At 37.9% G+C, this 16,850-nt stretch overlaps 1 protein-coding gene across 1 annotated transcript; it reads right to left on the minus strand.

Annotated features, from left to right (window-relative positions):
* Nucleotides 1–351: 351 nt before the first annotated feature.
* On the minus strand, nucleotides 352–4,038 carry LOC104927658 (extracellular calcium-sensing receptor). Its single transcript, XM_027280636.1, has 11 exons — nucleotides 3,970–4,038; nucleotides 3,451–3,754; nucleotides 3,135–3,221; nucleotides 2,883–2,990; nucleotides 2,582–2,748; nucleotides 2,463–2,478; nucleotides 2,001–2,384; nucleotides 1,663–1,893; nucleotides 1,453–1,576; nucleotides 877–1,349; nucleotides 352–792 (listed from the first exon to the last, which is right to left on the minus strand). The coding sequence occupies exons 1-11, from the start codon at nucleotides 4,026–4,028 to the stop codon at nucleotides 352–354; spliced, it is 2,394 nt and encodes a 797-aa protein (XP_027136437.1). The 5' UTR covers nucleotides 4,029–4,038.
* Between the last annotated feature and the right edge of the window lie 12,812 nt (nucleotides 4,039–16,850).

Genomic DNA, 16,850 nt, shown 5'->3' on the forward strand with positions numbered 1-16,850 from the left:
ATCAAATTAATTCCTATATTTAATGTAGATCTAAGGCAAGGATTTACTGTAATATAGAAGTGAAACGGAAAATTTAAGGTAATATTTGAGAAAGTTATAGGTAAGAACCATGGTTTGTGAGAGCATTGTTCTCCTAAGAGGAGGTGTTAAATGACAGAGGGCAGCATCAACAGCACACCACTACCATCTGGTGGTGAAATTTAACTTTTCATATTCAAAGACAGTAAGGTGAACATTTTTTTTCACCACAAAAAAACACACACTATGGATTGAGGAGAGTTCAACATATATTTTAGAGGGTAAAGCCTGTAAAAGGAGTCCATCAAATGTACATGTTAGAAAGATGATCTCTTAGAATTTGTCAGTGGCACTTTTGGACATCAGGTGTTTCTTTGTGTTCTTTTCTGGCCTTAGTAGAATTATGTAGCACTTTGGTGCAAAGATGCAACCCAGCAGTCCATAACTGGAGGCCAAGATAGCAAACACCTCTGTGACGGTGGAGTATTTCCCTGGAGAACTGATATAAGCAGGAACAAAGGCTACCCACACTGCACAAAAAATGAGCATGCTGAAGGTGATCAGTTTGGCCTCGTTGAAGTTGTCTGGGAGTTTCCTTGCCAGGAAGGCCAAGAGGAGGCAGAGACAGGCCAGCAGGCCAATGTAGCCCAAGACAAGAGCAAATGCTATGGGTGACCCTTCGTCACACAGTAGAATGACAATAGCGCTCTCGCGTGGCATCAGTCGGCGTGGAGTGGGAGGAGCGACAATCAGCCACACTATACAGATGATAACCTGCATTAAAATAAATATTCCTTTTTAAAGAATTTGATGAAATGCACCTCTAACTATTCACCACACACACAAAAAAACTCTTACTTGGACCAGTGTAGAAACAGTAATGATTGCCTTTTGCTGAGCAGGCCCAAACCATCTCATGACATTACTGCCTGGAAGTGCAGCTTTGAAAGCCATTAGCACCACAATAGTTTTTCCAAGAATACAAGAGATACAGAGGACAAAGGTGATCCCAAATGCTGTGTGTCGCAGCATGCAAGACCACTTAGAGGGCCGGCCAATGAATGTCAGAGAACACAGGAAACAGAGAGTCAAAGAGAAGAGCAGCAGGAAGCTCAACTCAGAGTTGTTGGCCCTGACTATGGGGGTGGTTCTGTGACAGGAAAATATTAAGACCACAACACAAGTGCAGAAGGAGCCAATGATGGAAATAGCCATCAAGGTGATGCCCATGGTGTCGCTAAAGGAGAGGAACTCCACCTGTTTTGGGATACAGACTGTCCTCTCAGCATTGGACCAGAACTCTGGCAGGCAGCGCACACACTCTATGGCATCTAAAGGAAAGACAAGGAGTCTTTAGTCGCTATACTGTGGTTTTTTCACTTCAACTGTAGATCAGCTTTTCAAATACAAAGTGGGCAGTTAGCCTTTCCTCACCAGTCTGATTGCTAATCTCCCCAGCTGTACAAACCACACAATCATGGCAGCAGATAGGAAAGTTAGGTCTGATTGCCTTCCGGGTACCTGGGGGACAAATGCTGCTGCATACTGACAAGGGAACCTGAGCAAAAGAGGAAATACAGGCGAATACTCGGCGAAACAGTCACATAATAAATGCATTGTTGCACAAAATGTTTGAGTTCCTACTTTGCTTTGGTTGCCATTCCAGACAATGTTCTGTTCCTGTATCTGGAGTTTTTGCTTTCCATCTGTGATTGCTTTATCAAATTTTCCAATAGTGACAAACTGCATTTCCCCATTTGGTGACAGTTGCCAGTTAACCAAGTCATACATGGCTGCAGGGTCACCATTCTCATCAAACTTAGTTTCATCACCAAATGAATTCAGATATTCCACCTTTGTTATGTAATGAAATAGCTAAGGAACGAAAGTAAAATATGATCATTATCATCTTGTAGTACCACAAAAAAAGCATCACTGTAACTTTTAATCTAAGCTAAATTAGTCTGCATATGACATGGTACCTGCCATGGCTGTATATTGTCTACATCAGGACAGGCCTGCAGATGAAATGGCCCTTTTCCTTTCACACAGCTTCTCATAGCCTTGAGTGCATGGACAATGGCATACACAGCCTTGTAGACATTGTAAGAAATCCTTAGCTGTGACACATCTGAATAGATATTCTCAACATTCCCCAGCTCTTCTGCTCCAGAGCATGGAGGTTTACCCTCAGCATCATGTTCCTGATCCTCAGCCTGCACACCCAGGCTACACTGAAACACCTCTTCCCAGAAGGGTATGAGAAAGGGATTTTCATGGGCATCTGGGCTCAAGGGATGCAAACGAAACAGAAAGTCCTGCAATCTGGGGATGTGTGCTCGCCGAATGGCAAAGCCCATAGAACCCTGGAGGATGTGATGGTACTTTTTGGGGGTGGAGAGGACAGCAGCTGTGCTCCAAGCCTCACTGGCCAGCCACTGTACCCCAGTGAGCCCCTCTCTAAAATTAAGAGATGTAGATGTTGCAATGAAAAACACATCAGAAATTTAAACTCGGTCAACCTGTATGATTATAAAATATAAGATAAACATAGACATCATGCCTGAGTCCTTCATCAAACAATGCAGCTACATCTTGTTCCACAGCAAACACAAGAATCACCCGAGCCCCGGAGGAGCGGATCTTAGAAACAATCGATGAAATGGCAGTCTGTGCTCGATTCTTAGGGATGATCTCGTGGAGTGCAACACAAGCACCTAACTTTCTAACCTAAGAGAGCAACAGGGGACATACATGACAACTTACTTAGTTTTATGTTCACGGTATGTCCAATAAATTACAAAAATGACAAAATTACAATATTTAATCTGCTTAAATTCTTTATTTATGGCTGTGAAACCCACCTCATCTGCAAAGATGTTTGCCCCACCACGACCATAGGCATCATCCCCTGCAATTACCCCAACCCAGGTCCAGCCAAAATGCTTAACAAGTTGCACTAGTGCATCTACCTAGAAATAGTAGAAGGAAGAGAGAGACAGAGAGAGTGAGTGATTTATATGCTTTAAAAAAGTGTATGTGGACATGGTTTTGTTTGTTTTATATAGTTTATGTCATATTGCGAGTAATCTGATTGAGTGTCTGCTGCCTCTAACCTGGAAGAAGTCACTGGGCATGGTCCTTAAAAAGGTAGGAAACTGCTTTTTGTCACTTAAACATGCACAGCTGGAGAAATAACTGACCTGCATGGAAAAAAAAAAAACATGTATATATATATAGAATAGAATTATAATGGACTACTAGAGAAACATTATTTAAGGCTCAACATTAAAACATTCTTTAATTAGTCAGTTGGACTATGGTCAAAGCCAATTTTTAATTATGAGACTGTTCCCTTTGGACCTACCTAGTGATAGTGACTCCAACAGAAATCATTGGTGCACAGTTGTTGAATTGGTATGACTTATTTACCTGTGGCACATGGAAGACTCCCAGGAAACGGGCCACTACGAGAGACTGAGTTGAGCCTCCATCTCCTATTACTACTGGTACAGTCCCTTGACAGGTGCCTTTACTCTGTAACTCTTCTCCAACCGATGAATACTTCTCACTCCCCATTAACTCCGTGGCAGCCTTGAGAGCCTGATGGGGTGTACTGCATGAATCATAGATCTTATAGCCCAGTGTGATGTTAGGAAGCAGTTTGCCATCTTTGTTGATCTCCTCTATGGCAAAAATCATAGTTTGCATCCAGCGAAATGTCCGAAAGTTAAATCTGGAATAAGTAAAAAGACGTTTACATTTTCTTTTTACACAATTTTAAGTGTAAAGCTCTGTACAATTTCATTTGACACTTTTCACACACATTGGAACAGAACTATGGCAGCACAATTTGTGTCGTATTTGGCCACATGAGCAGAGATTACAGTTGTTAATTACAATATTTTTAGCTACAGCAGTTAGTGAGGACTATAGCTAAAAATGTCTCACCTGGTGCACTGTGTGGGAGGAGGCATAGAAGTGAAGGACAGACTGGGCTCCACCACCATGTCATGAAGGGAAAAGAGTCCCCCCAAGATGATGTCCCCCCTTTTCTCTAGCACAGGCAAAGACATAGAACCTGGGATTATTTTGCACTGTTGGTCTTGGTGGGAGTTGTCGGGAAAAATCACACACCATAGGAGACTCAAAAACAAAAGCTCTGTCCTTCTCCGTGAAAGACTGGGCTCTATTAATCGCATCCAAAAAAGATTCATCATTTTCTTTAAGCTAGATCACCACATGCCTTATAGCAGCTGCACATCTATACATTATACATGTTTGGAAAACCAATGCAAACAATGAAAAACGATCCAAACCAAATCATTTTTCAGTGGTCAAAAAGCAAGAGCTTGACATGACCCCATTCTAAAAAGCACAGTATCAGTAGTCAGTATAGGAAAAATCACCTGTAACTCAAATCTGTAAGTAAAAAAAACATCTCATCAGCGACCTAAGCCCTTATTTGCAAGCTGATACATGTTCATCAAACACTGTCAGAGTGCTACAACATCAATCCATTAACAAAGGACAGACACGCTATCCAGTCTTTACTGTCAAGCAAGAGACACTGCTGTGTAACCTTTATATGTATACATGCCACGCACCCGTCAGATTTAATTCATTACCCCAGGGTTTCTGATCAATGGAAAAAAGAGCCCACAGTTTCACAGTAACAACAACAACAAGAAACTGGAATGAACACTTGACCATAATGGAGGAAGACATGAGCTGTGTTCATGTCACATTGTCATGCCTGACTAGGTCTAACTCATCTTTCAGTGATGTAAAGAGACAAGCAGCAGACCCATGACACATGGGGCTGATGAACTAAGTTACAAACATTTCAAACACACGTGAAGTGCTGCTTTACCCGACATATCAGTGTATCAAAATCATGATAACTTAACCGGAATCCATAAATTTGTCTTATTTTTACAAAGTGTATGTCTTTATTCTACTTGTTTTTATTCTTTTGTGGTGTTAAACAGCTCTAATACGGTGAAATTAAGTCATTAGGATGTTGTGCATGTCATTATCAGGACAAAGCCTTCAGGCTACAAAACAGAGCTCCGCAGAGTGTTTGACAAATTTGACATGCGGTATGTTGTGCTGCCTCAGGTTATATTCACTTAATATGCCCCTGTGTGATGCTCAGAACAGGAAGGACTGCCCTGAACCAGAGCGCTCAGTATTATTATGTGGTGGCTATTATGTTCTTTTAAGTCTTTAACAAGACTTTAGACTCAAAGTATGCTCTGCTCTCGGGGGAAAATGGGTCATCCTTATTGTTTTAAGCTGTGAACAAAACTGAGATTGCAATTGTGTCACAGTTGCCCTCACAGGGTTATGTGATTCAAGATAATTAAAGCTCCTGAGTATTGGATGTTTCACTACATTCTCTTAAGCCCTTGGATGTGTAGATGGAAAAAGACAGAGAGACAGACAGAAAAAAAGACATCGATAGAGCAGTGAGAATAACAGAGTCTAACAAAGAAATACAATTGTGAGCTAGTCAACAAGACAGGTGTGATGAGTGTGTTAAGTTAAAGCATTAAGAGAGTGAGACAGGCAGATAGATAGACAGACAATAATTGGGAGAAAATGTAGACAGAAAGTCTAACAGACAAAGAGCAGGAAGGGAGAGTAGACATGCAGACAGGTAAGGTACAACATGGAGTAAAGAATGAATATTATGAGTCATTTATTTTTGCAAGAAAATGTGCAAGGCATATTTTTCAGCTAAAGCCCAGTGTCAAAACTCCCACCCATCTCGATTACCAGATATTCTGCTCTGATGAAAAAAAAAAAAAAGTTCCAAAAATGTCCCCATTACTGAAATCTGAAACATGTTGCAACATCTTGCATCCAGGAGGGGAGACTGAGCACATCTGGAATCTGAGTGGGCCAGTTCAACGGTTGGTTGTGGTTCTTGGTTCAAGTCATGGCCAGAAGATCATTTGTGCTTGCTGCAAAAGCAAGCAGAGAATCTTGTGCACCCCCTGTGGCCAAGAACCTGAAGAGGAACATGGTTTGTTGGGCCAAAGTGACTCCTAAAGCAGCAGACATGTATTGGGAGGGAGAGTTTCAGCCTCTGTTGTCACAGAAACTTGAGTACAACTTTGAGTATGGGAGAATTCTAACGGCCATGGAGAAGAATTTCAGTGGACCACAAAGATCACAAAATCACCAGACAATTCAGTCATAGCACCTTGCATGCTTGATGCTCTCTCTATAAGGACACAGCTATCACAACTAGTGATGTTGATAGTGAGTCGCACTTTTTCCATGACCAAACATCATTGCCAGCCCTCAATCCACTGCGCTTACACATGAACAGTGAGAACCAGCCTGCAGGTGGGTGCTGGTAAAGTGGTGGGGCTGAATACCAGGTGGCAACAGCTCTGGCAATTGTAGAGTGTGAGGCTTATTATGTGTGTATATGCAGTGTAGCTTGTGTTGTCTGCTTGAACTAGCTTGCAGGTATCTGGAGAGTATATGCATTTTTATTTTTATTTTTTTATACAGTATATTTTTTTCTCAGTTTAATTTTAATACTTTGATGAAATACCTTTTTGTAGATAAGTGTTTATAAACGTCCATTATGCATGTTTTCTTTTTTTTCCCCCCATTGTGCCAATTAAGTATTTTCTAAAATAATATTTTGCATGAATTGTAGTCAAGCCAAGGCAACTATATTTCATACAGAGGGTCAAAAGTGGAAATATCACTGACAAAACAGAGGGATATGATGCCACCTTATATAATGTTTGAAATGCAGATTATTGATATTAAATATGGCAATACGAGTGATTTAGTGCTGATGAACTACATTACAAATCTTATACCATCATGACTATTACACAGATAAGCCTAGTAACCCCCACACCTTAAAAAGAGAAACAAAAAGAACAATGGGCCAGCTCCTAGAAAGGAACAGAGCCATGCGATCTGGCTCAGAGCCCTAATTCCCATGACTAATCATAACAGATATCAGAAGCAAATTATGGCTCTCAAAAGACCTGAAGATGTGTTTAAATAACAAAAAGACAACAAAATAAATAAATCTAAAAAGTGAAATTGATTTACTAAAAGAAAAAGTGAGAGTTTAGATAGGATTTTTATAACAAAAGATTCTGTACAGGCAATGCAAAGTATGGGAGGGGCTCAATACAATGATGGCCAGAGAAAGGAAAAAGCAAAGTGCAGACTGTCATGAATTTGCTAATGAGAAAAAACATCCATGATGGAAGGTATGATGTGACAGATCCAAGAATAGGCTGTAGTACTATTGGCAAAGAGACACGTGAACCTATTCAGGTATCTATGAGAGAAACAGTAAAGTGTCTCTTTAAAATCAGACCCAACAAAGCTCCTGGACCAGATGGTCTAAGGGTGCTTAAAGTGTGCTCTCACCAGCTCAAAGGAGCTTCCACTGAGTTGTTTCAGGCTCTGCTTAACAGCTGTATTTTTCCAAACTCATGGTGGGAAAAAACAAAACAAAAATCCACAATAAGACCTGTACCTAAAGTCTTTAGAGCAACATCTTTTAAAGGTTTTAAAATATTTATAATATATATAATAATTACATTTTTTGTGTATTAATTATGTGGAAAGAGTCACCCATCTTAAGTCCTAATCAACCCTATAACATTATGCAAACAGACACTATTTAAATGACTCCTGAAGATGAACATGAAAGAGACTTTTGATTAGCTGTGTCACGGTTTATTGCAATAATTGGGCCAAAATGCAGAGACAAAGGTGAAGGTAATGACTGTGGCAGGTAAACATGAGAAACAAACAAACAAACAAACAAAAAAACAGATGGCAAATCTAACAAACAAAAACCACAACTGAGCAAGATTAATAGTAATACAGGGAGAACCACCAAGACAGAATAAAGGACTGGGAATCACAACATACATATACATAGTTTAACCTGACAATGACACAGAGGGAACACAAGGACTAAATATACAAGACAGGTGAAACTAATGAGGGACTGGTGAAACCATCAGGGTGCAACAGAATCAAAAACTGGTGGGAAAACACAAGAAATGCAGGAAGCAAAGATACAGGAAACACAAAACCCTGACAAATGGGATCTTGGCTACTCAGATGATGTTTACTTGTTTTAAAGTCTGGGGCATCACAGCGTTTGTGTGCTGTTACCATTGCCGTTTCCCATTTACACAGCACTGATGTCAAGCTGAAATAGGAAGTGACCAACACAAAAGAACTTTTGTGGAATTAGTAATACTCAACAACAGCCTGTTGGAGTAGTAGAACATTTTAAGTACAGTTGTATTTGGGCAGAATCTATCAATTTATCATCCACAGGTTACTTGACTTCTTCAGCTGGTTCCATGGATCTGTTCAGTGCATCTGAGTCTTTGTCCTGTTTCTTCGATCATTTCTATTTGTTCTTTGTTTCTGAAACCTTCTACGAGTCTATATGCAGTGTGGGCTTTAAGGGATTTTTAACAGCTTGTCCACTGCATGCCTCCACATTAGCTGATGGATAAAAGTTCGTTTCTTTAATCGGATTCGACATGGGACACACATGTTTTGTTGTTAGCAATATGTGTCTTTTACCCGTTTAACTGTCCATGCCTTCCACATTTGTTTCCAGATTTAGCAGCTTGACATTCTTTCTCATGTACCACTTGTAGATCTATGGTGTGGGCATATTAGAGTAGAAACTATGTGATGTACCAGAGTTGATGTACCGCTTTTATTGTTCTCCAATGACTGAATAGCACATGCTGACCTTTACATATGTAGTAATCTGTATGATTTGCCACAAAGAGGAAGACACATAAGAAACTGCTTGATTAATCAAGCTTGCCTGGCCAATTAAGGATTGTGCATTTTCCACTCATTAAATCATTTTAATTAATGAATTCATGTTTGTGTGTGTGGAAGCAAGAAGTCCCCCCCCCCGAAAAAAAAAAAAAAGTTTTATGAGAGACTTAATTTACCAGTACCAGTATTATCTATGCTTTAAAATATGTTTGAAACACTTTTAAACAATTTAACAACCTATTTCACTGTTTCAGTATTTTACCTGTTTCAAGATGTCAGTGTGCTTTATATTGATGTTTATACTGTATCTGAGCATGGCATATAAAATATGTAGATGGTGAAGACATTTAACAATGGCCTACCTGCATCTCCATCAATACATTTCTGTTTAGATTTTGTGTGTGAGTGTGAGTGTCATGAGCATTTCACACGCAGGTGAAGGACTGACACAGACACGTTCTGTCTTTCACATGAGAACATTTATGAAATTCTGACTTGAACTCAAATGGTTTACTAGTCTTTATCCTTAATGCATTAATTATTACTTGAGGATGGTATTGATTTTGTTTCAGGCAGAGGAATCAAAGATACTTTAAGAAAATTAAGGAGAAACAAGGAAAAATCTGTCCTTGTGATAGTCTAGACCAGTAGTGCCCAAACTTTTTAACTCGGAAGACCAAAACACAAACTCAAAGGTGGTAGTACTATATCTCAAGTTCTTTTAATTGACTGACTTTCTGTGCAAAGTGTCACTCTGCCCAATATGTTCAGATTATGAACAATAATTAATACTTGGAAATCCAATATATTTGAAAGGATTTTTACCTCACAGTGATTTATATTGTATTTTGTAAAATTATTATTATGATTTTTACTTGAAACATTTAGTGGGCCAAACGGACCTTATGGTGGGCCAACGTTTTAGTTTAACTCTCACTCAGAGTAGCAGATTTGTTATTAAATATCTATTTATAAATAACTGTTCAAACATAACTAATAGTCATATCATAACGTTATTATATTATACCTATTTTAGTTAGAGTGCAGATAAAAACAGCAAAAGATTAAAAGTTTGAGAAGTACAACGTATGGACGTGTGTGTGTGCTTTGGGGGGTGGGGGGGCTTGTTTGTGAACTCGTACATCGGGAATAAGCTATGAGCATAAAGTGTTGTTTTAATTGTAATCAGTCATGAATAACAACATGTTGCAATAACACACGCCTGGGAAAACTTGTTATTGCGTATATTCTGGGAAGGAGGTGGCGTCAAAGCATCATGCTAAACCTGCCAATTTACATTTTACCCAGGGGGGCTCATGGAGGAACAAGGGGCCGGCTGGGCATGCAAAGACAAGTAAGTGTTTCCGACAAGACTGATGACATCTGGCCTGAGGCTATGAAACAGAAGGTCACCAGGTGTTGTGTTGGAAATTAATTCATTATCAAGTTTTAATGGTTTTCTCACCTCTTTCAAAACAACCCGCTCACATTAATTAACAAGTCTACAGCAGAATCATTATTCATTACCAGCTAAACTAATTATTTTGATACTAAAGAGAAAAAAATAAATTTTTATCTTAACATACTATGATTCTTATTAAAATCACAAAGTGCGCATTGAAAACACAAATGGGTTTTCCTCAGTGAAAAAACAACAACAACAAAAAACAAAAAAAACTCCACGCTTTCAAATGATTCTTCAGACAGTGATTTTATCATTTAACTTTAAAATAACACACTAAGCCTGACGAGCCATGTTTTGTAGGGAGTGTACTGTAATACGTGTTTTAATTGTCATAATAACACAAAATAAAAAGCCTATATTGAGAAAATGTTTTATATTATATATGAAAAATGCAATTCATTGCCCTATGGTCATTCAATATTATATTTTGGGGGGAAGTAAGTAAAGTAAGTAGCTTTCATACATCTTGGCCTGTTCTCCCATCACCCCTCACAGTTCCATATGGCTGACTTTCTTACATTTCTGGCCCAAGAACGACATGGCTCTATTCACTGAGTTTTAACTCCTATGTCTGCTAACATTATTGCATTTCAATGGGGTTTACGTTACATCTAGGGTGGATGTTATTCCATCCAGACTGGATGTAATTTGATTTGTATGACATACGTAACTGTCCTGCTTGTAACACTAGTGTTGAAAAGCATGGTCTGGGCATCTTTTCCGATACACTTTTATATGTTGTTAAATTCATATACCCTTCAAATAGAAGAATCTGCCCAGTTTTGTTTGTAAAAGCCCCCAAATCATCAGAAATCCTCTGCCAAATGTCATATTGGGCACAAAACACTCAGGTTTGTGGGCCTCTCCAGGTGTCCATCTAATCATCAGACAGCCAGATTTTTATCAGAATGAAAAGACTCATCACAAAAGATGACCTTGTTCAAGTCCTTGGTGGTTTTGTCAGTCTTTGGCAAACAAAGCAATATGTGTTTTTTTATTTTAGATTTCAGTCCCTTTGGGAGTTTGTGGTGGTAATTCACATCAGATGATGTTTTTCTGTATTTCTGAAGGTCACACAAGTAATATCAGATTCTGACCATTTTTAATTTTGAATTCAGTAACCTTTATTTCAGCATCTTATTGGGAAACATTCAGTCTAAAAAACAACTCTGAACACCTGGACACCTGGTTTAGGTTTGTTTATATGTAAAATAAAGAACTTTTTTGATCCCTGAGCAACATAAGGCTTAAGTGATACCTCGGAGCGGACACATATAAAGTCCTAAAAAATAGATTTACACTAACTTTTAACCTTTATTATAACCTTACAGACTTTTCCGACATTTCTGCATTGCACTCATCTGCAGGAATCTTAGCAATCAATCTTTGGCTGGACTTTACTCCCATGATGCATTGTGATCAATTTACTTTCTTGACCCAAGTGGTTCAGAATAAAACAGCTTAGTTTTTACTGAATGCATCACATTAACATTGCATTCTCTTTACTGATTCCAGTTAAGATTTATAATTTAATTTTGAATTAATGAAATACTATGATTGAGTGTTTAGTTCCAATTCCAGTCTATATAATAAACATATTAACCCCTTAGGAGCTAGTTTGCATCCTAGGTTATCTAGTTAAAACTTTGTGGATTTTAATTTTGAATGTCCTTTTATTATATTACAATTCTGTGTTTCTTTTATCTTATATTATTATGTATGTTGTCCCGTGACAACCTTGAAACTTCTGTCTCTTATTTTGTATTGGTTTGTATTGATGTCTGTCTGTTGTGTCTTTGTTGTATTGATTTATTATATATTTGAATATTCCTCATAGTACTTGTTGGCAAAAGCACACATTATCAATCATCATCATCATGATCATCACCATCAGCAGCAGCATCTTCATTCATCTTTAGTGTTTCAACAATTTCACCATATTGCCAGGAGAGGGCAGCATTGTCCATGGTATAGCTATGCTGTGTCTGTGTGTATACTTGCAATAGTTACATTTAGGTTATAGATGGAGATTTTTTTTTAATTTATTTCTCCAGTGGGTTTGGATATGCAGTCATACAACAACAAGCAGGGCCGGCAGAATCGACTGACATAGTGAACACAGACACACTGGACAGAACCTTGACCCTATAAAGTGATAACATAAAAATCTGTGTCCAGCACCTAAGTTTAGAAATCTTGTGCATCTTGCTTTCCCTAAAGAGTGGGCTGTTGAAGCTGCATAATAAGGCCCACAACAAGTTCAAGAGTTCAGAATCAATCAATTTGGTTTCATATATAGGCAAAATGCTAAAAAGGAAACTAACATTTATAGACACTACGACAATAATGCAATAGTGCAAAAGCTGCCAAATGTATACATGACGCAGGTGGATGTGACAGTATATACAGTACGCACGACATACGTAAATTGTGTATGCGTGACAATATTTAAATATTTTTTAAGAACAAAACTGAATTTAAACAGTGAGAAAAAATAAGTCATATATGTAGTGGGTGCTTTAGACACAGCTTTATTGCAGAGGGACACAGTTATGTGATTTTAAATGTTCATCAGTGATAGCCTGTGGAAAGATACTGTTACTGTTACTGTCTGCTGTTTGATGTACATTGCTCTGCAGCACCCCCCAGAGGGGAAAAGGTGGAAAAGCCTCTGTACAGGGTGTAATGGATCTGCAGTGATGATGATCTGCAGCCTCCTTTCTGACTCTGGACATGTATAATCCAAAGGGCTAAAGTCAAGTGTCCTGAATGGAGGGCAGGTTTTTTCGCTTCCTTTTGATTTGAACTTCTTGATATGGGAGTGTTAAAAACTCAGCCATGGTGTGTGTGGTGTACATATGTACTTGCCATCATCTTTTCAACATGCAATAAAATATAATTTCTTTGAGAATGGAAGTAGAATTTTGTACATCCTGAAAATGTATCACAATCACTTTTTTCATATTATTAAAACATAATGTTTTGATTTGTTTTTCTTTGTAGAGTTATTGTCAAATATAAGCTGTATGGTGTACATATGTAAATAAAGTTAAAATCTAAATAGATGTGTTCTTTCTAGCATTTAGCACATCACATTAAGATTTGATTTCATTTCTCACACACAGCAAACGTATAGAAACTTCTATGCCCCTCTTTCTTTCTTTATTGAAGTTTATTGAGTTCAAAAGGTAACATCATGTTCACATAGAAGTGTCAGATTTTGGGCTCCAGGGCTCCAAGACCTAAAGGATCATGATGCAACAGTTAACAAGGGAAGTTTCCAAGTGTGGAGGCTGGAAACACTGTGAACCCTGGAGGGAGTTTGTAAGAGTGCATTATGTTTGTGAGTGGGAAGTCATGTTCAGGCCTCAGGCACCTGAACTTGAACACATGTGCCCTGACTAAATCAGCTCCCAAAAGACATGCCCTCTGAAGAGCTGTAAAGTGTTTCATAAACTAACAGGCAGCTCTACAAACACACAAACAACAATTTCTTTTAATTAAAGAGGACATAAGAGGCACATCAGCTGACTGTTAAACATCCCTTTGACTGAAAAATAACAATAACATCAAATTAAATATTGCATGGTCCAGTGCATTGCTAAATTAGGTGTGTTGTTTATTTTGATCAGTTGTCAAAAGTGTAACTTTAATTCTCTTATCCAAACAGAAACTAGAACTTACAAAATTCCTGAAAATGGTGTAACATAAAGGGAAGAATTAATAAAAAAAATAACTATCTATAAGTGTGCCAAATTAATTTAACACTGAAGATGATAATTGTGTAAAAAGTTTATATTATTTACACAGTTAAAACACATGGGTCAGTACAGATTCATTTGAAAAAAGGACAATAAAGAAATAATAAAAGCGAATTTACTATGCTGTTATGTGCAATACATGTTATGAAGGGCACCTTTTAAACCAAGTTTGTATCTAATGAACAGTATGCAGACAGCAGCATCATATCATCAGGAGAGGTCTGTTTACTTAATTTACTTTAATTTAGCCAACTATATTTTTAATCAATAAAGACACTCTTGGTGAGGGCGAACAACTCTCAACAACAACAAGCTGAGCCTCCTGCTTCTCTTCTCCTTGACTCTGTGTTTCTTGTGATCTCTGACCTTCATCGGTCGGCCCTCTGAGTGGTCCTGCATGCTACAACAAACAGCTTTCGTCATCACCTTTGTCCTCCGTTTCACTTATATTGTTTAGGACAATAGCAATGTGATGAAATGGTTCGGGCCTGCACAGCAGAGCCTCAGTGTTCTGTCCTTCAATCAAATACAGGTTGTGATGTGCAGACTTTGTCTGACAAACATGCTTTCTTTCCCTTTCTCCATGTTGATCTACTTTACAGTCTGGGTCACCTGTATTCTAGCATATCTCAGTTCACTGTGGCTGTAGGGATCGTCCAGTCATGGACTACTTCTGTGTACATTTGCACTATGTACAATCATTGTATTCAAACCTGAAATGAACACATAGAAACATGTAATGGGAAAAATGGGATCTGATTACACTGAGATATTAATTTAAAGGAAATGATTTTTTAAATGATTCCTCCTTCCACCTTTCAAAAACAAATGGTTAAAATGTATTATAATTGTTGTTATTTTATTTTTAAGTTTGTCGAGTATAGTGTCAAACTTTGGGCTTCAGGGCAAAAGTCTTGACAAAGTTCTCTTAAGAGGATCATGATGCAACAGCCATGAAAGGAAGTTTCCACTGAAAGCTGACAAGTGTATCGTGGAGGCAGGCTGGAGACTCTGTGAACTCTATGGGGAGTTTGTTAGTTTGTTAGAGTGTTTGTGAAAGGGAAGAGCCTGAGGTGTAATTCTTGGTCAGCTCTGCAAACACACCAATAACAATTTCTTTTTAATTAAACAATGCCTGAGAGGCATATCAGCTGTCTGTTAAACTAAAAAAAATAACAATAACAACAAATTAAATAGCACATGGTTCAATGCTTTGCTAAATCAGGTGTGTTGAACTGTTTATTTTGATGAAGTTGTCAAAAGTTTAACACTAATTCTCTTATCCAAATACAGTGAGCTGAAAATGATGTAACATGTAGGACAAAATAATAGAAAATGAAGTGTAAATGTGCCAAAAACATTCAACACGAATGAGAGTGATAACTGTATAAACACAAATATATATTTTTTAACATTTATCATTCACACAATTAAATTCATTGTTTTGAAAAGGGGAAGAAAATTGACACTGAATGAGAAAACAACCTACAGTAGTAACTTTCAGATGTCTGATCATTGATTGTTTTAATATTTGCAAATGAATTATTTCAAGCATCCATGTTCTACATTAAAGAGATACTTTGGGGTATTTTTAATCCAGTGGGCAGCGGCGACCGCTAACCTGTTTTTAACATGGCTGAAACAGGTTTTTCTGTAGACCCTGGCCAGAGCGGTTCAAAGCTCTGCTTATGTGCCGAGAATACACTGACCATTCATGAGTACATTGTATTCAACTCATTTTCTCATGTTGTAGAGAACAGATTGTACCAACACAGCATTTTATTTTCAGGAGACACCTTTACTTTAATTGTGGCCACCCTGTTCTCGATCAGTAATCACACTTCCTTGGTGAGGGCCAACAACTCTGAGCTGAGCTTCCTGATGTTTTTTCTCCTTGGCTCTGTGTTTCCTGTGTTCCCTGACCTTCATCAGCCGGCCCTCTGATTGGTCCTGCATGCTACCACACACTGCATTCAGCATCTCCTTTGTCCTCTGTATCTGTTGTATTTTTGGGGGAGCAGTAGTAATGTAAATTACATTAAACCCTCCTTTTTTCCCCCTTTCAAGAATAAATTTGTTCTTAAATGTTTCGGGATGTCTTTGAGGGATTTGGGTTATGATGAGATACATAAGACTCCTTCTACATTTTATTCTACAGTTTTAGCTAGAAAGTTATCTAATCATTTATCTATTAATCTAATTTAATCTATTCATTATTTATTAATCCCCTTTCCACATTTTAAAATAGATATTTAGCAAAGGAAATTCAATCGTATGTTTCTTTATTTTATCATTAATTTATGTTTAAGTGTGATGAGTTCAACATCAGAGTTTGGGCTCCAGGACAAAAGTCTTGACAAGTCCTCTAATAGAAATCTTAAGGGGCTCATGATGCAACAGTTAACAAGCCAAGTTTAAAAGTTAGGTCCAGAGGAGACGTGTGGAGGCAGGCTGGAGAGCTCTGGAGACTCTATAGAGAGTTTGTTAGTTTGTTAGTGTTTGTGAATAGGTTGAGCCTGAGGTGTAATTCAAGGTCATCTGACAAAAACATGAACAAAAATATCATATTAATTAAACAAGGCCTAAGAGGCATATCAGTTAATCATCTCTCTGGCTGAAAGTTAACAAAAACAACAAATTAAATATCACATGGTTCAATGCCTTACTTAATCAGCGTGTGCTGAATTGTTTATTTTGATAAGTATTAAAAAGTTTAACTTTCCAAATACAGAGTTCTCTAAACATGATGCAACATTTAGGACAAAATAATAGAAAATTAAATGTAAATGTGCCAAAAA

This window comes from Larimichthys crocea, chromosome VII, assembly GCF_000972845.2.
Source record: "Larimichthys crocea isolate SSNF chromosome VII, L_crocea_2.0, whole genome shotgun sequence".
In the NCBI taxonomy this organism is placed as follows: domain Eukaryota; kingdom Metazoa; phylum Chordata; class Actinopteri; family Sciaenidae; genus Larimichthys; species Larimichthys crocea.

Coding starts and splice junctions, on each gene's coding strand:
- LOC104927658 (XM_027280636.1), bottom strand. CDS start 4,028: ATGGTGGTGGAGCCCAGTCTGTCCTTCACTTCTATGCCTCCTCCCACA. Junction 3,755..3,969: donor CCTCCCACACAGTGCACCAG/GTGAGACATTTT, acceptor TACTTATTCCAG/ATTTAACTTTCGGACATTTC. Junction 1,350..1,452: donor GGAGATTAGCAATCAGACTG/GTGAGGAAAGGC, acceptor TCTTTCCTTTAG/ATGCCATAGAGTGTGTGCGC.